This window comes from Symphodus melops, assembly GCF_947650265.1.
Source record: "Symphodus melops genome assembly, chromosome: 10".
Taxonomy (NCBI): Eukaryota; Metazoa; Chordata; class Actinopteri; order Labriformes; family Labridae; genus Symphodus; species Symphodus melops.
Window position 1 is genome coordinate 17,346,590 of NC_136700.1, and position 24,787 is coordinate 17,371,376.

A 24,787-nucleotide genomic window follows, 5' to 3' on the forward strand; every position below is an offset into this window, starting at 1 on the left:
GATTTCACCATCATTGTTTCAGATATTCTGTCAAAGATGGAACATTTTTGGTTAACTACAAACCTGGTTTGACTTCACCCTGTACTACAAATGCAGTATACCTTTCCTTTAAACATCTACTTTTCTTTGATCTTGCATGTTCCTTCTTAAAGTTCATGAAACTAATGTCTGAAAAGGTTTTGATTCAGGAAAAAAAAGACAAACCACAGAAAGACGACAAAGGAACAGGAGTAAGGAAGGAGGACTTCATGCTTACCCGCATCATTTTCTCTGCGATCCACCTCATCATAAACATCCATTGCAAGCTCCTCAAACAGTCGATTGTTCAGCTGTCAACAACACAAAAACTTGTTTTAATAGACTGCACCTATTAAGAGGCGACATTGAACAAGCCTGCACAACATGTCATTAACACTAGAGGGAGAAGAAGAGATAAACACCCTGTAGAATATTAAGATTTGTATTGATAAACATTTAAGACTTTTTATAAATTTATGGTTCATGGTCGGTTGAAGAATTCATTAAAAGGCCCCTTCTTGCATCAGTTTCTGGATTCCATCACTTTGGCTGAACAGATGTCCCTTCAGCATACCAAGAGTATTTTAGCCACAAAAAAAAGAAGAAAAAAAAAAGATAAGTGCTTTTTGTAAAGCACTTATCTTTTTACTGTCATCTTCCCATTGTCTGCAGTAAGGTAATACAAGTGTAACATAAAGTGTGCTTTTAATCTCACTATTTTATAACAACTCACCGCTTGGAGTTTCTTCTTGGCAGCTTTTGCCAACTCTGAGAGGTCAAGACTAAAAAACACAGAACAACAGCTAGTCAGCCCGCACAATGTAAAAGGGACTAAAAAGAAGGCGAGTGAGATTGGGGAGCAGAGGCGGAGTGAAGAGAAGAAAGAGAGGAAAGTAAGTGAGATGGGTGCTTGGCTAGAGAGGGGTGTGAGGGCAAATCCTCAGGGCAGACGCACTGGTTGTCAGATAGAAAAGGGCTGCATCTATTGGTTATTACAAGGACATATTTCAATTGAGCGTAATATAATCTTACAAAATGGTTTTGACTTTAATGTTTTATTCAACAAATATGAAAAAAACTACTTTAGGCCAGTGGTTTGACTGAATGATCTGAAATGTAATTAACCACAGAAAATTAAAATAAAATAAGACCTAATGATCTTCTGTGTAACCATAAAAGGAGGTGGACAACAGATAAATCCATGACTATGAAAATCAGACACAGGGGGATTGAAATGATAGAACAGATTCTAGAACAAAGTAGCAAGGAAAAGATACCTCTGAGTTGGGCACTTAGGACGAGCTCTGTCTCCACCAAGCGCAGCGAACAGGAGAGAGAGGAAGATAAGTGAGAAAAAAGAAGAACGGACAGAAGAGGGGTAGAGAGGCCATATCAAAACAGCTCTTTATCATTCTCAAGAGTATCCATTCACCAGAACACAAGAGATGTAACTGGAGTCAGATAGCAGATCAACTATGACCCTCTATAAAGCAAATACTGTATAGCAGATTTTTAAACCTTGAATAATCCAGTTGGTAACAGATATATCTGAGTTACAGATCAAGTGTGAAATACACCTCTGCACCTCAGCCTCTGTAGGTCTCTGGATTGCAACTCAGCACAGGTGCAATAACTGTCCTTCTGGCTAATGGCAGAATAACAATTTATTGCAATTTAAAATTGAGATTTTTCACCTCTGCATGTACTGCAAACATGCTAAAAGCTATGCAATTAACAATGCAAAGGCATCAGAAGGTGTCATATCAGAGGTTGCTGCTGAGCAGGAGACATTTCAGATAGTTTGACTAACATTTGACACTTTATCATATTAATTTAAGCCAGATAACAAACTTGACAAAATGAAGCTGTGCCAGGAGGAGGCAGTGAATCTTACTACATGCAGGCAATACTGGTATCAATGGTGTGATGACAACTGCCTTGACTTTCAATGTGATTCAAACTGAATAACTCGCAGATGATTTCAGGAGGAACTGTTATCAATCAGAAACCAGCAGTATCCAAATAGAAGATTTTCAAGTTGTAGACACATAAGTTTGTGGAACTCTCTACACTTTGAACTGAAGTTTCTGAAACAAAGCATCCAGTTAAAAATGGAGACATTAAAGAAATCCCTGGACACAGAGGCTTATCAGTGTCTCTAAAGGAATTTAAGTAGCTTTATTATTGTTTTAACAGTAAGTTTACGAGGTTGTCAGTTAAGTACAGTACAAGAACAATCTTAAATAGATTGTAAAGTATCCAAGATTATTGGAGTCCACCTGGAAACTAAAGCTGCAGAAAGCCAAATGGATAATAAATAAACCTCACCATATTCTGCTATCTGACTTTTCTTTAATGCCCTCTAGATGGCATCCATCTTGACCTTCTGAGGAGAACAAACAGATGCTCTTAAACCTTTAGTCCTCTGGCTATCAGCCTTTTGAATGCTGACAGCTGTAATTGATCTATTGGTAGTTTTTGTAGACTTGAGTAAACTGTAAAGCAGTTCTACTTACTTATTAATTTTTTTATGATTTGGTTTCCCTTCTGTTGTCATTGTCATGAGAATGTGATAGTCTATATACTGCTGTGAATGGAGGTGTCAGACCTTTTTTTTATTTTTTTATTGATGTACAGGAAGTTGGAAGGCTGCGAGTTGAGTTGCCTTTTCAGGATAAAGGTTCTGAAATTATTTGAACTGAAGGTAGTAGAGCAAGCACAGGCAAATTTAAACTTCAACTGACGGCAAACTAATATGGTGAAGAACACAACACAAGCAGATGTTGATGCAGATGATACCTAAACTTTACATTGAAGATTCTGATTTTTTCTAAAGCAGCTTAATTATCTCGCCTTAAATCTTGGTGAGCAAATTAATATGGAACCTGATTTGCCAAAACCTGACAGTGCACTTTTGCACCTCACAGATCAAAACCTGCAGTTGAAGTTTGATAAATCAAGCAGACAAAAGTATCTGGGTAACTGTGAAGCTTACACCACAAGTTACCATAAAAAGCAATCATTAATAGAGATACCTCTGCCAATGATGCATGATTCTTAAGAGGCTTATATTTGCTCATGATGGTGCCACCCTCTGGTCAGAATAGTGAACTGCATTAGTATGAAAGGGTTCTCTATCCAGTTTAAAACTGAATTTTAATGATTTGGTTCTTATGCACAAATTGATGGCTTCTCAAAGTAACTTTCTTAAGTATATTTACGTGTTCAGCCTCCTTGTTTCATTAGTTTTTAGATGTAGCTTGTGTACTTTTGCATCAGCTTCAATTATGTACATTTATTCATAAAATAAATTCAATCAAGTTATGTTCTGGTTATACATCGCATTTTTTTTTTTTTTTAATACGTAATGACAACTAAAGTGCTTGTCTGGGCAACATCACAGCTAGCAGCTGAAAACATCCATCCATCCATCCATTTTCTGCCGCTTATCCGGGGCCGGGTCACGGGGGCAGCAGTCTAAGCAGAGACACCCAGACTTCCTTCACCCCAGACACCTCCTCCAGCTCTTCCGGTAGGAAGAGCTGGCCCCGAGGCGTTCCCAAGCCAGCCGAGAGACATAGTCTCTCCAGTGTGTCCTGGGTCTACCCCGAGGCCTCCTCCCAGAGGGACATGTCCGGAACACCTCCCTAGGGAGGCGTCCAGGGGGCATCCGGACCAGATGCCCGAACCACCTCAACTGACTCCTCTCGATGTGAAGGAGTAACGGCTCTACTCCGAGCTCCTCACCCTATCTCTAAGGGTGCGCCCAGCCACCCTACGGAGGAAGCCCATTTCGGCCGCTTGTATCCGAGATCTCGTTCTTTCGGTCATGACCCAAAGCTCATGACCACAGGTGAGTTTAGGAACGAAGATCGGACGGTAAATCGAGAGCTTCGCCTTTCGGCTTAGCTCCTTCTTCACCACGACGGACCGATACAGCGACCGCATGACTGCAGATGCCGCACCGATCCGTCTGTCGATCTCACGCTCCATCTTCCCCCCACTCGTGAACAAGACCCCGAGATACTTAAACTCCTCCACCTGGGGCAAGGACTCCCCACCGACCCGATGAGGGCAAACCACCTTTTTCCGGTCGAGAACCATGGCCTCAGATTTAGAGGTGCAGATCCTCATCCCAGCCGCCTCACACTCGGTAGTGAACCGACCCAGTGCGCGCTGAAGGTCCGGGCTCGATGGAGCCAACAAGACTACATCATCTGCAAAAAGCAGAGACGAGATCCTGTGGTCCCCGAACCGGACCCCCTCTGGCCCCTGGCTGCACCTAGAAATTCTGTCCATAAAAGTGATGAACAGAACCGGTGACAAAGGGCAGCCCTGCCGGAGGCCACCGGGAACAGGTCCGACTTACTGCCGGCAATGCGAACCATACTCCTGCTCCGGTCGTACAAGGACCGGACCGCCCTTAGCAAAGGGCCCCGAACCCCATACTCACGGAGCACCCCCCACAGGGCGCCGCGAGGGACACGGTCGAATGCCTTCTCCAAATCCACAAAGCACATGTGGACTGGTTGGGCAAACTCCCATGAACCCTCGAGCACCCGCTGGAGAGTGTAGAGCTGGTCCAGTGTTCCACGGCCAGGACGAAAACCGCATTGTTCCTCTTGAATCCGAGGTTCAACTAACAGCCGAACTAAACAACTAAAACATTGAAATACGAAACCTATCAAACTGTAAAAAACTGTGAGATCAGCTGTCTGCCAAAAAAAGCTTCTAACATTACTTTCAGAGAACGTTTGAAGCACAGAAAATGAGCAAGGATAGCTCACTGATGACTTCAAAATAAATAGGAGAACTTTGAGCAAAAATACAGCCAACATCGTCATGAATAATAATACATAATTACAGAATAATAATATAATTAATTTCTTGTTGTTCAACTTTTCAGATGGCGAAATCAGGAATTTTGAAAAAATATGTAAAAAACACATCCTTGGTTAATTCATTCATGCCAGGTACAGACAGTTGAATAAAATACAGCCAGTTGGGTAGGTTGACTCACCATAGCATACCAACACAGATACTTCATACAATCAAATAATGCCATGCAAGCCAGCCAAACCGATTTTAGCATAAATAATATGTCATGTTTCATACCTGTCTGCCATTTGAGGAATGATATAATGGCCATTTTTGTGATCTGGGGAGAAGAAACGAAAGAAAAACACATTTTATAACTGGATAAAAGCTACCACATTTAAAAAACGACCACAATGCTTCCCAAATAATGATGCTGTACCTAAGGCAATAGAGGTCACACACAAGGGTAGCTGGAGGGGTGTCGTACTTTTTTTCTATTCTCTTATTTACAAACTGTCTGCAGTTAAACTTGGCTGGCCATAAATATACCTGGGCGGCCCACCAGAGTATAGTCTACATGTGGGAAACACTCTACCTTGCTTTTGGGTATTCAACTCGCACAGAAACTAATGCAGCAGGTTACCTGGTCGGCGTCCACAAAGGTAGAATGCAAGTCTGTCCGTCAGTTCATACTGGCACTCTACAAGCCTTTCTGCTAGTTCTATATGGCCCGCCTGCCTAAACACAGAAACAAAGAAAAACTGTTAAACTTCAACAGCATTTTTAATGAAGATTAGATTTTTTTTTAAAGCAAGATGTTTGCTTCAGTCATTTCAGCCCTCAATAAAAACCCACCTCAGTCCCAATCCCCGGTCCCCCCATAACCATATGCACTGTATGTCCTGTTGTCCCACATGTATGTTCCTGTGTTCCTGTGTCTATTGCCTGTGTTCTCCCTTGTTGGTGTGCAGCCCTTAAAACTGTACTGGTGAAAAAGAATTTCCCCTCGGGGACAATAAAATAAAAAGTCAAAATTCAAAGTCAAAGTTCTGTAGTCTTGTACCTTGCATAGTCCATAGGTGTGCGTCCATTAATGTCAGGTGCTCCAGGATCTGCGCCATACACTACTAGCAGCTCGGCTTGCAGGATCTGGCCTGCCTTCGCTGCCACATGGAGAGGTGTAGTGCCCTTTTCCTGGATGGTTAGATACACAGATAATTAGGTCAGGTCTAAAGAGAGCACCTGATTCATTTCTGGAGGTATTGGTAAAGTACAGCTTTTCACACCGGGTGGAAGAAGTTGGCTTGAGCACCGAGGGATAAGAGCCGAAGGCACGTCTCTAAACTCCCTGTCCGCACACTGGAGTGAAGTTGCTGATAAAGAATCAAAGATGAAAGGTTAAAAGAAAAGAGAAGCAGTGTCAATTTAGAGAGCTTCAACATCATGTATAGAAAGTAACAAACAGACTCAGCTCAATGACCATTACAACAAATCTACTCTGTTACTACAAAGTGATTTTACAGGTAAGTATGGGTCGGTTTTTTGTGCAATTAAGTTTCTTTTTAATTCAGATGTACATTTTTTTTTTTAAGAGGTCTACGTGTTATCAGAATCAAAAATACTTAGTATTTATATTACTATTAAATACACATTTCTAAAAAGACAAAACAATTTATTTCCCCGGCGAGTTGAAAGATTCTAGTTTTGTTCTGTACTTCTGTGAATCTGAGCGTCCTGCAGTATTGTAAGAACTCATGGTATGTGTGTCTGACCACTACTCTGAAGTCTAAAGTGCTCCAACATTAAACATCGGCTCAACGACTGTAGGCCAACCAATGCAAGGACTCTGAATCGGCCTATGATGAAAGCATGTTAAGACTGGCTAACAGTCTTGCGTCTAATCCTGACCACACTCTAAACACAGAATATGAACTGTCACCATAAAACCATACATAATACAGGGTGGCCTGTCTATAAGGTTAAACTGAAACACTCTTCTGTTCATGAGTCTATTCTAAAATTGAACGTGGAGCTGAGACCCAGACTAACGCACTTTGAATGTCTCTGCATGTTTGAATGTTCACAAACTTGCACCTCTCCTCTCTGAATGCATATACGGATAAACTAAAGAAAAAAACGGTCATCAAATATATCTGGGCTTGAGTTTTCTATGTGTGGGAAACACTGGCATACCTATTTATCTATCTCTGCATTTCTTTATTGATAAATGTTCAACCCATGGCTGTCAAAAACCCTCACCTTACTGAGGTCCCTGGTAGTTACACCATCATCTTCACGGCAGGGCAGCTTGTGCACAAACGCCAACATCTGGTATTTAGCTCTGATGAACTCCGACTTGGTTGGACTGCAAAGTTGGAGAGATAAGATGATTAACTAAAACTACTAAAATAATGCACATTTGTCACAACTGTCCATGTTACTTATGCAGGCAGTTATGTCATGATCTGAACACCAAGAAGGAAAGAATCCCCATCTCCTTCATGGAGCACTGTGCAAATGCAACTGCCATTGTCTGACACATCTGCTATTTTCATATTTTTCATATGTTCCCGTGGACGTGTTGCTGTTTTTTCGGTGTATTGGTGTATCAATGCAGTCTTGAAGCAGCAAAAAAAGTGCTCATCAAATAATCAACAAAAAACAATTTCCAATCCATTTGAAGGCCACTGTTTTAAAACACTAAGTGGAGCATTTGATTCGCGAGGTCACAATGCATATCCACTCTGATTGTAAAACACAATTATGATCAACCTCTGTCTTGCACTTGGCTTTTCCAAGGGTTGGAAGAAGACGAGGAGAGGCTCAAAAGCTTGCTTTATTTCGAGTTCTATTATTGGTGGTCCTGCTATAAAATAACAGAGGGTCGATATCGCCGACTTCAGATCAAAACAAACAAACCCTTCCACAAGGGAATCTAAACTTATAAGGAAGACATACTGGCTGCTGCACTGTTGTCAGAAAAAACAACTGGCTTCATTTCTATCAGACCTGCCAACCCTGGCACAATTTTAGGAGTACCATCTATGTAGTTGATGGGTAATGTGCTACATTAATTGGTATAACTTAGCCCTCTCTCGTTGGCTATTTAGAGCTGGGCAATTTTGTCTGATATAATAGAATGAACAACAGGAATCACAAATGGATTTATTTTAATTGGCAATAAGCCTACTGCTCTTTTAAAAATGTGTGCTTGACCTGCCCCCGCCAAACCACGCAATATCTTTTGAAAAGCTTAATCCAGACCCACCTCACCCATGGTTTAAATGAGTAAGCCTCCATGGTTACTGACTCTCACCTGCCTGCTGCACACTGAACGAGAGGAGCAGCTAACTGAAAACACTTCAAGTGGCTTGCAAAGAAAACAATGTAGCCAATGGAAATGAGTTAATGTAAGCTGCTGTCTGTGCAGGAAAATATATAAAGCCGCAGTCTGGACCTCACGGCTCTCAGTTACATAACGTCGGACTCTCTGACGTTAACGTCTCTTGTTCAAAGAGTTTGTTGTGCTGTCCACCAAAGTGCAAACCTCATCTGTGCAGATAACTGTTTCTCAAGCCCTGCGAGTTTGAAAAAAATCTAACAAACAGTTGCATATTACCGGGATGGAGTTCTTTCTACGGACTAACTCTTAAGTTTCGTTTTTTGCGGAGGAGCAAAAGGGGAGGGGGAGACATGTCTGTGTGGCAGCATGCCGAATGGCTCAGTCTGTTACGCTTTTGGTTCTCTTTCTCTGATTGGTTGAAAACCCTCGCTGCACTGCTGCAGTTACGTATACAGTCTATGTTAGTAATGAACTCAGAATGATCGTAGACATTTCCCCGCAGCGTAGTTGAGAGACGCAAATTGTACCCGCGTATTTTGATGTCAAATTGTGTGCATGCTACGCAAAATGCGTACATGTTGGCAGGTCTGTTTTATGAATAATTTCAGAAAAATGCAAGCACACCTGCCAATCATGTCAAAACATTGCTAAATTTGGCTGATTATAAAAAGCCAAAATGGTAACTAATGAAGAGCTGTTAGAGACCAGAAAGAGCCAACTCTTGTTACTGAGCAGAGCTAAATAATCCGGATAAAGAACGGCAATGCCCATCACAAGACCCCCGTCTATAAAATCCTTCCCCTTTTTCGAGATACAAACACCCAGTCAGAAAAGAACACCATGTTTTACTGGAGGAGGTAATCTAAGACAATATTGTTCAGAGGGCATTAAGCAGGATCCTGGTGCAAATGATTTTCACTACAAAACAACTCAATAACATTCAGAAACGTTAAACAACATCCCTGTGCTGCAGAGACATAACCCCCCAGCACAGGGTGATGGCTTATTATTTTGGGCCTAAAGAAAATACACATACTGGACTTTGTCCTGGGGGTTGGGTTTCCTGCGCCCACTTTGCACCTGAGCAGGGTCCAGGAGACTGTGTTCCCATATGGAGTTAGCCCCATTACTGGCTAAAGTCTGAACCATCTGAAACACACACACAAAACATTGACTCATTAAGGTTCACTCTCTTGCATGATCACCAAAACAACATTATTCTTGGGAAATATTCTGTTTGGATGCTTTTAGTATAAACAGGAAAGTCTAACAATGTGCATAGTGAAAAAGAGAATACAAGAACAATGCGAATAATCTCTGAAACAAAAGCAGATAGCTGTACTGTTACTCACCTTTAAATAGCAGGGTATTTTCTGAAAATATGAGGTAGCTGCCTCCATCATAATCTTAAAGCCTCAGGCCATAATCAAAGTCTTACCGTTGTTTTTTATAAATAACGCTGATTCCCAATGACAGTAGCACTTGATAATGTTTTGCCAAAAAAGAAGAAAAGTGACAGGAGAAGTAAAAGACAAACCTTTTCTGCCCAGATCATCTGTGTTTTTTGCTAAGTGAGGAGCTGGGTATTCCCCCTCTCACATCCAGCTGCTGATGGTTTGTCCCTACTCCTTACCAATAATTTGTTCCACAACTGCAATGTCAAACAGATATCCAAGTGGACCTTCAACACGTGGATGGATCGTTATCATTGGTTGTTTGGGGCTCCAAACTGCAGTTTATCAATGTCTCTCACTATAGCATTGTAACGCGTTAAACACTCATTTATCTGAATTTCAGTCCCCTTCATGACTTAATTACAGAGTGTGACTTGCTTCTGTGTTGCATCCCATGTGTTACAGAAGGACCTTTATATTTAATTAACTAGAAAAATGTTTTTGTCTGAAATAACATTAGTCACAAAAGTTAAGAAAGAAACAGACAAGTAAGTGTTCATACTTATATAGCCAGGATTTGGTTAATAACCAAATATAACAATAACAATAATAACAATAACCCCCAAAGCCTCGTTCATACTACTCGGCGTAGACCCAATGCCGTCGTTGAGCATTCATAGGGTACGTTCCGTTTCTCTTATTTGCAGTCTCCTCGGCCCTCGGCCGACCCGGAAGTAGTTCCAGAGCCGCCATGTTGAGGATCGTACCAAAGCTCTTATAGTGAAAGGAGGAGAGAGGATCGAGGAGAGAGGAGGCTGATCTGAGGAGCGATGACCGAGGAGACACGAGAGCTGACTTCACTGAAGTCTTTTTACTGACAGACACGCCCCCTTCTTGTATATCACTCATTGATTGGACGCTGCCGCGGATCAGACTTCAGTGAAACTTCTCAACATGAGCAGAGTTTAATACTGGAGAAAAGACGGACATTAATGAGACACTACACGGAGCGTCGGACATTTAAACAGATTATAAAAAAACTCAGTGAGTTTGTAAAGAGTCGGTCTGTGATGAGCTGGGATTAAAAAGACTCTGACATGAAGATTAAAAACAAAATATGAAGCTCTATAACTTTTATTAAATCAAAACATCCTTCATGTTCTGTTCATCATCCCTCAGACTGTTTGAATGTCTGATGATGATGAGGATGACAGTTTGATGTCACGTTTTACAATCACACTTATTTATCTTCAGAAAGTTTCATCATTTACAACATCATTAATCATTTTCAGTATTCCTGACACATAAATATCTGTGTTTATAAAATACAGAGTTCATTGTCGAAATACAGGCTAGGCTAAGTCAAAACTGTATAATAATAACAATAATAAATAATAGACAATTCAAAATGAAATATTTCACGTGTTGTCAGGTAAAGAGACTAAACACTGTAAATGTGTATATTTCCTTGCGGTTCGCGTCAACACAATGCATGGGGTCTTTTTCAAACCATCCACTACACCCTACCCACTAGCCCTCCGTTTGCGCGTCCAAGCGAAGGGCCCGCTATATTAAGTCCGTCCCAAACCTATTAGCGGGGAGTGGTAGTGGGCCATAAAACCCTCCATCAGCGAGTCTACTCCAATGCCTACTTGATGATCACGCCTATTGCGTCCAGTCATCACGGCAAAAGTGCCTATACAAATGTAAGTTCCATGTAATCGCTCATTTAAGACAACCTGTTCTTTGAAGTTACAATGAATTAACTAAACATTAAATTATAAATTACAATAAAGAATGTGGGCTCCATCTGATCGTTTTGCTATAAGTCTACACTAATAGAATTTACTGGAGAAAAATAATCTACTTAAAGAATTTTGCAGAATGCATTAGCTACATTAATAATAAACCATCTCTGCTTGAGAGAGTAAGGTTTGTCCCAAAGCCTGCCGCTTTATTTCTAGCCTACACCTAGATGAAGGGGACTTCATTCAACTGCAAGTGTGACTTCTGACAGAGTGTACTGCGTCATGGAGCCCGAGTGTGTAGGGGTTGGTTCGAAAAAGGCCTGTAGTCAGGATTTTTGGGAGGTGCGCGTATGGGTCCATGTTGACTGCGACACAGAAGTATAAATTAGGCTTAACTTTACTATTGTCTCGATTTTTAACAGGCAATTATAAAAAAAATATAAACAGGCTTTAAAGGGAAAGGTGTACATACTTCAATTATACAATTATCGGAATTCAAAAAAATATGTGGAGGAAGTGTTTGCTTGAGCTAGTAGGCATGTTTTCACATGTGCACTCAGGTAACACCTCAACCTCATTTTGAGCCAGGAAATACCCTTGAGTTGCAATATTTTATGGCCACAGAAAAGTTTTATTTAGCCCCTTTTATGCCTTTTCTCACTCCTTGTATGTTACTCACCTGCAGGAGTGCAGGAGGCCATCCACTGTGCCTCAGATGCTTTACTATGGAGATGTGCCGGCCTAAGCTGCGATGGACAGAACAGCATTCATCACAGATCAGGACCCCTCGGTTGATACTGGTCCAGCCAGGATCTGTCAGACAAACATACATGGATGGTTTTATGAGTTTGCAAGCAGATGGGTTTGAAATATTTTTTTAGCATTCTAACAAATCTTAATTTGTTTACCACAACATTAACTTTAGGTCAGAAGGCTGCAGAAATGACTTAAGACCTGTGTAGACTAAAAACCCCTAAATTCACAAAGTACAAAATGAAGGGCCGACATTAGAGTTCCATTCTCCAGAGGCGTAAACACACTTTTAAATATATAGCACCTTTCATACAAATCAAAATGCAATTCAACGTGCTTTACAGCGTCTGAAAAACAAGAAAAAACACTGACAAAACATAGTGGAAATAAACGTGGATTTAGAAGCACACCAATAGGAATAAATTAATTAAAATAATAGGCAAAGAATTACAAATATGTTAAAGAATAAACAATGAGAACATATAAATAGTTAAAAAAGGTAAGATAGAAATTCAAAGATAAATAAAAGCAATAAAATAGTGATAAAGATGAGTGAAATAAAAAATATTGTTTTAGCAGCTTACTGTGGTCAATTCATGATTACCTCACTGAGAGGTCCTTCTGTGTTCAAACAGAAAATTCAATCAGTACCATATAGAGTCCCAGAGGGTTTGGTTCTTGACTTGGACACTTGCTATTTTCATTTACATTACATTACATTTACCATTTTCTGTTTTAATAAGAAATACTTAAAATGTAAAAGATCTTAGACTTGCTATTTATTGGTTTTGTTCATTATTATGCTTCATAATATTTTATCATCTGCTAAAATGCCTTGTATCTTTGCTCAGTGTTGCGCTTATGGTGGAATAATGTCTTTATCAAATAAAAACAGGTTTTCTGCTCTTTTTTAAAATGGTCTTTGTTATGAATGTGGGCTACAGAAATAGACTTGCTTGATTTCCCATCTTGTTTTTTTTTTTTTTTACAACACACAAGAAGTTTTGTATATGACCAGTAGTGCCTCACTAGCTGCAACAAAAGATCTAGTAGTTTTTTTTGTGGTTTTTTTTAAACAGTGGTTTACGGTGTCTGTAACAAACGGGTGTATATCTTTTAGTCTAAGAGATAAGGATGACAAAAGTTCTGGGAAATTACTCCCTTTTACCGTTGACAAGTGAACCTCATATTCTTTCGACAATGTCAAGTACACATTTGGGGCTGGGGACAGCTTAGACAAATACTGGTCTTCTTGCAACATAACTATTTCAGTCTGTAGACTATTATGTTTATGCCCTCACCTGAGATGATGAGAAGCTCACAATTAATGCAGGTGCAATGTTGAATCATACACACACTTACTTAAAGATATAATCATATGAACACGGACACATTTTATTTTAGCTTTAGTCACTCTAAGGTGTGGATAAAAACGGTCTGGGTTTAGGGCATTCATAGAAATAAAGTTTTTCATTATCAGATGAACGAATGAATCAGTCTTTATCTGCATTGCACCAATCCATGTTTCATCTGAAGACCCTTTACAAAAAGCAGATATAAGACCTTATTCTATGCCAGACAAACTGACATGCTGCAAGTCTACCAGCATGTAGAACTAAATCTATTGGCAGCAGCAAATTGGCTTAATCTGCTGAATGAAATTGAGTTGGCCTAATTCATTGTTATGTTGACTTGCAGCGTTTCCCCTATGAAGCACCACTGCTGAAATATGACCACTGCTGCTGATTTTTTTTTTCTTACTAGTTTGGAAAAACATTCATTTTCTTTGGTAAAATTCTGACTTCTCTCATCTTTTGCTACCCACAAGCCAGGTTATGGCAATTGGGTGGTTGTTGGCTGATTATTTTGTCCAATAAATGCTAATCATTTTAATGACAAGAATGTTAAACAATTGCAGGCAACTAAATTATTGTTCTACTTTGATGTAGAACAATGCTGCTACAACCCCAACCCAGTAATAAAAAAAACCAAGCCAAAGTTACAGTGGTGTTTCAGTTTTCAGTATTACTGTTTACATTCATTGCATCGTATTGCACTGTCTCTATGGCCAAAGGGCTCCATTTTTTTATCTCATCTGTCCAAAGGACATGCTTCCAGTAAGCATAATCTTTCTCCAGGTTGTCCTTAGCATACTTCATTCTGGCTTGAAGGTGTCTCTTTTGCAGAAGTGGAGTTGTTCTTGGTCTTCAACCTCACAGTCCATTCTTGTGCAGAGCTCTAGTGATAGTCTTATTTGAAACTACAATTCCCAACTTGGCTAAGTCATTCACTGATAAATTGGCAGTTGTTCTTAGGTCTTTAGACACATCTCTCACTAGTTTTGTTTCCAGACTCTTTGAAATCTTTTGCTCCCGACCTCTGCCAAGCTTGTTCTGTCCTGTGTGGACTCTGTGAATGTCTTGATGATACTTCTCACTCCAGTTCTTCATACTTGGAAACACTGTGATAACTGTGTATATCCTTCTCCTGCTTTGCAAGCATCAACAATTGTTTTTCTTGAATTTAAACTGATTTCTGTTGTTTTTAGCATGGTGCTTTCGCAAGTGACAGCTTAACCCTTCCTGATGTTTTTATACTGTGTAAATTGAGAAACAATCCTCAATTTTAACTTGATGTTACACTTTGAGCATTACAAAGTTAAAGCACATCAATAAAGAACAGTGGTTTGTGCTATGGCTCAATAAAAAGATCAGTTCTTAAGAGGGATAAACATTTTGACCCTAGAAGTTTTTTTGTGTGTGAAATAATTGTGTTTCCATGTGCAAAGTACAATAATGTAAGCATCTAAAATAAAACTACGATGTTTTAAAAAAGCTGTGTTAAAAATTATCTGCTGTTTCATTGTACTTGGGAAACACTTTTCACATATACACATTTTCATACAGGGGTAAATTTCATCATGTGTAGGTCCAGTTCATGCAACAGTAAAGTATAGCCAGCATGGTTTTCAACACTTAGCAGGAGACACCTAAAGCTTATTGCATCCTGCCAAAGGGACTATCTTTGAGTATAGCAATAGTTCCCATGCAGGTGTCCGTGAAGAGATGCAAACTAAAAATCACAACATTCAAATGAGTAGACATAGTATACATGAGACCATGCGAGGATGTAAATGCTCAAGTAATACAAACACAGTTGAGAATAAAAAAAGATGAAACATTATGTCGTTTCATTCGATTTGACACTTATGCCAGGCAAAAATAGATAAATAAATAAATATCACTGTCAGAATACTGTCGACTTAGATTCAAAAGAGCTACTTTAAGTCTGGCTGTTTAACAAATAAGCAGTGTCAAAACATAGTAAAAATCGGAACTGGTAAAGACAGCGAGATAAATGAGCGATATACTTCACAAAATACTGGACATATCATATAAAGTAGGAAAGCTCCTGTGGCTGGTAGTTAGCGTTAGCTGAGTTGTTGTAACAATACTTGCTACTTGCTGGTTAACCAAAGTTAGCTAGACCTGCTAAAGTTCTCGCTAAGATAGCAACATTAGCCATATATACAATCTTAAAACGCCACAGACATTAGCAAATTGCACCACAGTATTATTGAAATATAATGTGGGCGTTGATTGACGATATATGTTGTCTCAGCCAGGTGAACTGAGCGAAAAAAAACGCATGAACATTAGCAAGGCTAAGCTAACGAGCTAAGAAGAGGCGAGTCCCAGTCACAAAATCAAAACAAACGTCTCTCCAAGAAAGTTCAATAAGCCTGATATTTCAGGGCACCAACATCGTCGTATGTTATTTACCACGTACATTTTCATACAAATATGCTTAATAGAGAACATTTGGGGTGGATTATCATAGCCAATCGCATTTCTTGGTTGTTTACGCCTATTTTACACAGATTATTTGGGGCCTTAGCGACGGTGGGAAGCCCTGGTCGGTTTACTGCTTTCAGGACCCCGCTGACAGCGGCTGCATCCTCGCCCCGTTGTACCACCATGTCGCACTCACGACATATTGTTCAACTACAAGGGTCTATTTAGGATTTTATCATCTTCCCTACCTGGCGCACTGCAGTCAGCACATACTTCTGTCCTTTGAAGCTTTCTTGACATCTCGAAAGCCGCTGAAATATAGAGGTTGATAACTGGCGATGATGTGGTTCGCCACTATCCCCCCTAGTTACGGACCGACGACTGCCGTCAATCGATGCGGCCCCTGAATCCCCGGAAGCCGGTTGGTGTGGTCGTCTTTCCCGGCAAGCTGGCAGTTGTATTTACAGTTTTCTTCCTGCTGCCTCTTGGCCAGCATTCACCAGGGAAGTTATTTAGAGCCCAACTAATAAGACATCTCGTTTTTAAGCACGAACCTCATATAATATTTACTAAATCCGTTCGCCGCATTGCCTATAGCTCGCGTAGGGACAGCAGCAGCCTACCTGTCAGTTTCCGCACACACACCCAACAGCCATGCAGCCCTATGGAGGTGCAGGGAGGGGTAACGAAGCAAGATACAGTCATGAAGTGAACAGAGCAAAGTAGAATTGCAGTATTCCCCGGAATTTGTAGATCAATTTAAAAAAACAAACAAACAAAAAAACGTTGCCAGAGAAGAACACGATTTTAATGTAGGCCTATCTCTACCTTGTAATTAGCCTACTTTATTCAAATTATTTCCATTTATTATGCTTAGATAAATATTTCTAACTTTCAACAGGCTTTCTTAATAATTTGATATTTCCATTAGCCTATTATCCCATTGCCAAAAATGTAGAGATAATCGTTTTATAAATAGCCTATAAGGCTACTGTCATATAGCTAAATAACATTTCTCAAGAAGAATAACTTCCTAGAAAGATCGGCAAGATGGTTAAAAAAATCCATCAAAATGTGGCTTGGATCACCAAGCCTAATCCTAGGCTATAGCCTACATATTTATATAGGCCGGTGTCACAAGAAAGTAATGCTTCAAATGTAATCACAATATGGGATCACACATTGAAGAAGTAAAGAATAATAAAAGATTTGGTTTATATTCATTTATGCATTTGACTATGAATATTTTCTTTTTATTTCTTCGTTTCTTACATGCGTATAGAGCCTATGTCTAGAACTAATAAACTATAAATAGACAGATTGTATTATTTATTTGAAAGAAATGTGTTTTAATACTTGTAGTTCTTCAAAACAAAATATTTTATCACAACATCCCGGATTGGCTGCCTTGTGCGCATATTTCATAGCTGCTTGTTAACGCATCTTTTTCGTCGCCCAATAGTAGGTTAGAAGGAAGAAGTACCAGAGTAGGTAGGAGAGCGAAAGAGAGAGGGAGAGAGGGGTGGAGAAGCGGATGGTTAAAAAAAGGTGTAGCCCAGTCTTAAGAGAATCAAGCGTGGTATTTATCATTATCACTGATTTTCACGGATGTGTGCTTTTTATTCTTGACAAAACGAACAGCATTCGCCGCCGCAAGCTGCATCGATACGCCTTTGGGCATCACTCCGATGATAATGATAGGTTTGATTATATAGCGTAAATTCAGAACCAACCAAGTATATTTAGAATCCATACTCGAAAGCGCAGGAGTTGAATTATGATCCGAGGATGATTTCTGCTAAGACAACTCCAGAAAAGAGTCGTTACCCTGTCCACTATTTGGTGTGGCACAACAAACACCGACACCTGGAGAAAGAGCTGGCAACGAACGAGCAGGTGAGACTGTGGAGAGCGATGAAATACATCTCTGCTTACAGACATAGGCCTGTGGCTAAACACTCGTTGACACGGTACGACTATATGATTACATTGTAGTGTTATCATGGAGCACCTCGTTAATGAACATATAGTCAATATGGCTCCGTTTGTTTGTATTTGTGCTATTTGGACGATAGTGTTGTTGGTGGGTTGAAAGGGGTGGGGGTATGGTGACACTGGACGACTAAATAGGCCTATAATCAGATTTGAAATTACTGTATTTTCTTTGAGACATTTATTTCCAATCACAAAATGAAATGTGTTTACTATGTTTGGGCTTAAGACATTCATCTTTCTAGTATAATGTGTATTGGAAGTTGTAACTGGAGTTCATAAAAAAAGATTCAAGTGCAAACGCTGTAATGGCTGACCCTATAGGCTACTTCCACCGAAAGAGTGGGGTAAAGTGGTTGTGTCTGGATGCGTGTTTGATTGTGTTGCAGTGCTTTCTGCAAGAGCTTAAGCAACATTATTGAGTTATCTACTCAAAACTGGAGGCTTTTTTCCTTCAACCAGCAAATCAGGCTGTGAGTGGGTGAGACAATGCAGATAGTGAGCATGTGGGCGGACAGTTGCCAACCCTCACAGTAAATACAGCATTGGGATGATAAATGTATTATTTGAGGTTGCCACAATCATAAGCATTGACAATCATTTTCATCAAATAGTTAAATTTAAGTAATCATCTTAAAGGGAGCTTCTCGATATAATAAATCTTGACATAAAAAGAGTTTATAGTGATAAGAGTATGTTTATGAGAGAAGCATTTCTAAAGTTAAGTATGCCCTCCTGGCTCTAAAGGAAAGGCACTAAAGGGAAAGTGAACAAGTTGGTCTTTTGTCTGGCTTCGGAATTAATTAATTGTTACATTGATAAGTTGGCTTTGTTAGCATTGTGCTTCAAATGCAGACTAGTCTACTCTTAAAGTAAGAAACTCTCATGAGTCTCAACGTAAGATGTGGCTTATGTTGGTTGTGCTAGCTTCACCAGCTTTTGATCCTACCTGCAAGCTAAAATCCACATGCCTGTGCTGAATATGGTTATGCATTGTTCTGGTCAACATTGCAGTTTAACCTAATCCATCCTTCAACTTGATCCTCATTTTCTAGATCAGAATACTGCCAAACCGTGCTGCTTCCACAACTGTCATTCATTCACTTTGCTTCTTTACATTCAGGAGAGCAAGGAAAGAAGGCCCAATAACTGGGGCTACAGCCAATCTATAGCTACTGCCCCAGCAAAACAAGGGATGGAGGTGATGGTGAAGTGTATTATAGTTGCTACAAAGTGTGGTATAAATGGTTTTGTTAAGTATAGCTGTGCTACTAAAATATGAACTTTGTCTAATGCAATTAGTGTTCTTATGGAAGAGGTTGGTTTATCATCAAAGAGAATGAAGTAAATTATTTGGGGAAAAAGTTTAGTGCTGCTCCCTTTGCAATGTGTAGGATAACAACTAGGTATTGTTTTGGTCCATTAGTGGACAGAGCTTGCCCCTTAGGGTGCACAGGAAGAGATAAGAGAAAGGGAGTTACCCCCAAATTGAAATGTATACCTTGAGGCCAGTGCCCAGAGAAGATACAAGAAAAGCAGGATGTGGGGGAAAGTGTTGACCTGAGGGCCATATGCTGACCTTAGTCCAAATAAGGACATAGATGTTCGTATGTTGCTTTGGCCAGTGCTGTATAAATATCAGTCTCCATCTGTGTTCTAGAGGGCTCACTATTCGGCTTGTGACTCTCCCAGGTGTACCATGGCAAGCTGTTCTTTCTTTGTAAATACACTTCTTATTATACAAGCAAGTCAGTGCAACAGATATTTCTTCATCATCTACACATCATCAAAGACATAACTACTGTTTTAGAGCATTGTAAGCCAACATAAAAAATGACTAGCAAGGCTGGCAATATTTAGTTTAGTCCACGATGACTGTTAATTAATCAGCAATACAAAAGGTTAAACTTGTACTTTGTGTTTAGGTGAGTGTTGCATACAATGGAAGCAGCCAACTATTACAACTCGATGCTGAGTTCAAGGATGGCTCCTGTTTATGGATGTTGCACCCCTGGTGTCTTTTAAGAATGTTTTGCCATGCTTAGTGTCAAGCTGGCAGTTCCTGTGATGTTTATTTGATGATAGCTGCCTACTTTCTGTGTAGTATAGTAATGTTGCCATGGTAGGATTTTTGGTCAGTACAGGATGGCTTTTGAAACATAAACATTAAGGGTGGAAGAATTCAAAGAGGTCATGGTTTGGTTTGTACCTTGGTTTTGGGGAAACAATCATTTCAACTGGATAAACACATTGCTGTCATCGATGTCTCAGACTTGGATTACCAGGTGCAGAAAGACATCTAACCCAAGTTGTGCCTTAAGCTTTCATACAAATAAATGAATGTAGTCTCTTTCCTCGTGGATGTTCAATTTAGCTGTATAATCTTGAAAATCATACAAGCCTATTTCAATAGCATGTAATAAATTACCCTCTTCAATGTAGCCATTTGGCCACAGACTATAGACATCATGGCAACAGTCACACAGACTGTGGCTACCAAAGTCATATTTGCATAAAGTTTATTTATAGTACTGTACCTTGTCAGTCAACATCATTCTTTAGCTTCCCAAAGTATCTTTGCCGTCTTTGCCTTCTCCGCTCGTCAACAAATGCACACTGTCCATCAGCAGAGAATTTGTGTTTTCAGCCCAGCCCCAAAGCGCACCAAACCAAATTTCTACATATTGTTGCTTTAAGTGGCATGGGAGGTCCATATATCTGTTGTTACAGAACAACTGGTGCTGGGTTTATTTTGCTCAATCACAGCTCCTTTATGCCAGTATAGAGCAGCCACCTGAATTGCATATACTGAATGTGCATGGGATGGGACAATGTAACAAGGTTTGAGTACTTTGAATATACTTGAATCTGGGGTACATTCTCTACTTTCACAAAGGCTTTCAAAAAACAACAGAAATGAGTTGTTTGACACATGTTTATTTTGCCTAGCTCCTGTGATTGGCACATCTGTGCGATGCTGTGTAATATTTATTAGCACGTATGATGTGTGATCAATGTTGTATTGCACTGCCAATCAGCATATCCCAGTTGACATGAAAAGCAGTCAGGCCTTCTAGTCCTGCTGTGTCATCTTGCTACCATGTATTACTCTTCTACTTGTCCTTTTGTGTTTTGTTGTGCCTGATTGTTTGTCCTCATCTGTTGTTTAATGGTGGTTAGTATACTTAAAAGCATTACTGCCTTCTGGATGTGTGATTGCCTTTTTCTCCACTCAGATGTATTCGTCTACAAAATGGGACGTCTAAACCTTGATGGATGATCACAAATACAGTTACACCTTCAATAGCCATACATACATACATTTTATTGGCATATTTTATCTACAAGGTAATTAGGTAGCTAAGTTGTAGGAGGACAAAGTGGGCATGGGCTTAGTGGGTCAAAGTTGGACTCAGTGTTTCCCACAGAATGACAAGATACCTGGACGGTGGAGCTTTTTTTGGGGGGAGGTTTTTTTTTTAAAATATTAAGTTTATACTAGGGGTTTATACTAGGGGTGGGAAAAAAACTCAACTAATTAACTCGGGGCTGTCTAATTAATTAATCAAAATTATTTGCATTTTAATTGCATCACAATATTTGCCCTAAAAAGCAACACTTCTCAGTCTAATTGGATTTTGGTGAATGAATGAATGCAATGCATGCAATTCTACTTGCTTCTCAGTTTCATAAAGCTGTTGGATCTTTGAAATAGTTTTTTCTGCACAGCAGTCGGAAAGGTGGATCACATGTTGCTATCTTTAGCACATGTTCTAACCCCTAATCTTCTACCACTAATAGTGGAGTCCAGAGCAATCAATTTGGCGAGTGAATTTGTAAGTTTATCAGATGTTGAATTACTAATTTTGGTCCTGAAGCCAGTCATTTGGTCAAGCTAGTTCTGTGTTGTTTGCGGGGCAAACGCGTTAAAAAAATGTACACGTTATTTTCTTGTAATTAATTAACGTGATAAAGTCTCACCCCTATAGTTTATACTTATATCAAATGGGTTTTCCCCTCTAAATTAATTGAGTTTTTGCAATAAAAAACTTGAATCTGCTCAATTTATCCATGTCACGCAAAACACAATGAATCCAATCTACTAAGAACTCTTTGTCTTAACTGTTTGATAGCATATACAGTATATGCATTTATAGACAGAATAGGAATGCAGAACTAAGCTGCTTGCTTTCCCAAACCTCTAGTGAGACTTAAAACAGTTTTCCTAATTAAGGTAATATAATAGATACCAAAAACCAAAAATAAAGCTTCAGAGGCAATTTCCATGGCACTTTTTAAGATTGTTGGCCCCAAGTCAGCAAGCAGCTCATTGAGCACGGACATTTTTCCTCTCCTCTTTTCCCTTCAAACTACAGTCTGTTGGTACTTAAAGAAAGACACTAAAAGGAGTCTTCTCTGACTGACTTTCAGTGGCTTCAATAGACTGGAAAAGTGATGACTTGTTTTTCACCTATGGGATTTTTGCATTGGATTTTGCATTATTGCATTTCTGTAATGATGCAACATCCAATGGGGGAAAGCTCTGTGGCAAACACTTTTCTGATGCGTAGACGTTTTGTACAACTGGATAATCTTCACAGATTAACCATTATATGGGAAGTTTGAAGTGTTGCAGCCTAGAGAAGTAAAAAGTTAACATTATCCTTCAAGTGAACGAGACTGTGGTCGGTTTATTTTGACCGTTATGCTTCATTGATCTATTTAGCGGTTTTGACAAGCTAATGAAACTGTGGCTTAATAAATTGTTTATTAACTTAATATTTGCAAGAGCACTTTGTAAGAGCCATGATTGTTTTACTCCAGGCCACCAGAGGTCAGGCTGGGGTGCCACCTTGTGTGGGCTAAGGGTGGCTACAGGTGTTTTAATATGCTGTGATTTATGTTCAAGGATGGTAGTGGAAGGAGCAAATAGTTTCGACTGTGCTCTGATTTTCTTTGTATTTTTAGCGTTTGTTGTTGAACCTTATGACAGCATTTCTAATGTGGTGTCACATAGATCCAGTAAAGGGTCAAGTCGTAAAAGCTCCAAAAGCAGCCAATCTTCCACCTCTTCTGCACGCATCAAAGCTCAAGCAGACCAAGCTGCACTTTTGGCACGTGCCGCTGCTTTAAAGGGGAAGCATGCACTGGAAGAGGAGGAATTTCTTCTTAAAAGGAAGCAGGAAATAATACGACAAACCCAGGAACAGCTGGAGCTGGATACGGAAATAGCAGCCTCCACTGCTAGGCTCGCAGTACTCCAGGCCTATGAGGGCAGCAGTGTTACAAGTGGAGGATCTGATGGAATGGAGTCCTATTTTACAAAAAAGGTTCATCTTAAAAATACGGCTACCCTTCTCTGTTACGGCTGTATGTTCCCTGTGCTGTTTTGTTCCCTTTCTATTTTTCTCCTGCACAGGTGTGGCCACTGATTGTCCAACGAGGCTCACCTGGATTCAGTGCTTAAAAGGCTTGTGCTGGCTTCAGCAGGCAGAAGACTTTTGGGGATGGGACTGCTGTGGGTGTCTGTCAGGGATTGTTTGTTGTGTTTTGTCACATTAGTCTAAGTTGATCATTGTTATCATTTAGTTTGTATAATTGTAATAAATCCCTTTATTTGACTTGGTTAGTGTTAGTGTGTTTTAATGGGTCAATTTGTGGGTTCTTGTTAGCCCCATAGGGCCGCCTGATGGTGGGGCGTAACAATTGGGGGCTCGTCCGGGAAATTGATAACGTCCATGAGGTGAAGTTGTGTTTTGGTGTAAATTGTTGAGTTTTCTTCAGTCATTTTGTGCTTCCTGGTGAGTATTAGTTCAGTATAGTACCTTGAGTGCATTGAAAATGTTGTAAGTGATCTCCCTGGTTAGTGAGGGAGTGGGCCAGGTGGGGTGTTCAGTCCTTCCAACGGTCCACTATTTGTTGTTTTGCTTTTTTATTTTTGGAGGTAATCCTGGGTGGAGACCTGTTCTCTGTTGGGGGTAGGCGTGTCGGACCTTTCAGTAATGTCTGGAAGTCTGACGTTTGTCTTTAAAGTCGCCTCGAGCCCGGCAAGCCTCTGAAGAAAGTCAGGTTTTAGTTCTAGGTTCCAGGTGAGATTACTTTTTCTTTTTACCGCACTCAGGGGGGCTTGCTAACTTTGCTTGCTGATGGGAAAGTTTGTACATGTTGTGAGTTTGTGTCGCTGCATTAAGTGCGTCGGTGTAACTTTTGTGACATTTCATTGGTAACTGCACTCCACTTTCGTTTGGGCCATTTTGAAGTTGCTACTTGGAAACAAGTATGCAACATTATTGTAGTGGGTCTACAGGTTGGCCATTTTGTGTGGTGGTGCTGCAGTCCACGTTTTGGTGAGGTCACTTATGTGTTACTGTTCTGTGTGCTTTAATGTGGTAACTTTGGTGTGTGGCATTATAGGTGGTAACTGCACTCCACATTCGTTTGGGCCATTTTCAAGTTGCTACTTGTGAGTGCAACATTATTGTAGTGGGTCTACAGGGGGGCCATTTTGTGTGGTGGTGTTGCAGTCAATATTTTGTCATGTGTTACTTTTCGTGTTTGGTTTCACCTCATGGTGGTAGCTAATTTGCACGTGGGAGTGGCACCCACTGATTGGCTATACCATTGTAGTTGATGCTTAACTTTTTAAACGGTTAAGTGTTTTAGATGGCCCTTTTGTGTTCACTGTGTTTCACTATCGACCCGTGTTAACACTTTCGTCCGTAGTAGTCCCATGTTTCTTCTTTGTGACATAATTGCACATATTTTGTGAATTCTGTTTTTGAGCTGTGCAATTGATTGCTGAATAGCTTTAGTATGTAACACCCATTTTATAATTTTAATGTGTAAATTTATTTGCACAATGCACTGTAATTCAATGAATAAATGTTTAAGATTGATGGTATTTTAAATGGTTTTAATGACCAATTA

The 24,787-nt window shown here is 39.9% G+C and overlaps 2 protein-coding genes across 8 annotated transcripts in view; one reads left to right on the plus strand and one right to left on the minus strand.

The window, feature by feature from the left end:
- git1 (G protein-coupled receptor kinase interacting ArfGAP 1) overlaps positions 1 to 16,593 on the minus strand; it is a 29,190-nt gene extending 12,597 nt beyond the window's left edge. For 2 of the 7 annotated variants that reach the window (XM_079354692.1, XM_079354687.1), the window contains exons 1-11: positions 16,492 to 16,592; positions 12,001 to 12,134; positions 9,216 to 9,328; positions 7,096 to 7,201; positions 6,123 to 6,209; positions 5,900 to 6,030; positions 5,480 to 5,574; positions 5,134 to 5,176; positions 1,296 to 1,322; positions 752 to 800; positions 257 to 329 (exon numbers count right to left, since the gene is read on the minus strand). In XM_079354692.1, the coding sequence (XP_079210818.1) occupies positions 257 to 329; positions 752 to 800; positions 1,296 to 1,322; positions 5,134 to 5,176; positions 5,480 to 5,574; positions 5,900 to 6,030; positions 6,123 to 6,209; positions 7,096 to 7,201; positions 9,216 to 9,328; positions 12,001 to 12,134; positions 16,492 to 16,573 (940 nt within the window). In that variant the 5' untranslated portion in view covers positions 16,574 to 16,592. The other 5 variants (XM_079354690.1, XM_079354689.1, XM_079354686.1 and 2 more) reach the window with 4 other exon arrangements.
- Positions 16,594 to 17,323: 730 nt separating this feature from the next.
- ankrd13b (ankyrin repeat domain 13B) overlaps positions 17,324 to 24,787 on the plus strand; it is a 47,539-nt gene continuing 40,075 nt past the window's right edge. The window contains exon 1 of the mRNA XM_079354693.1: positions 17,324 to 17,764. Coding sequence (XP_079210819.1) covers positions 17,657 to 17,764 — 108 coding nt within the window. The 5' untranslated portion in view covers positions 17,324 to 17,656. The remainder of the gene's footprint in view (positions 17,765 to 24,787) is intronic.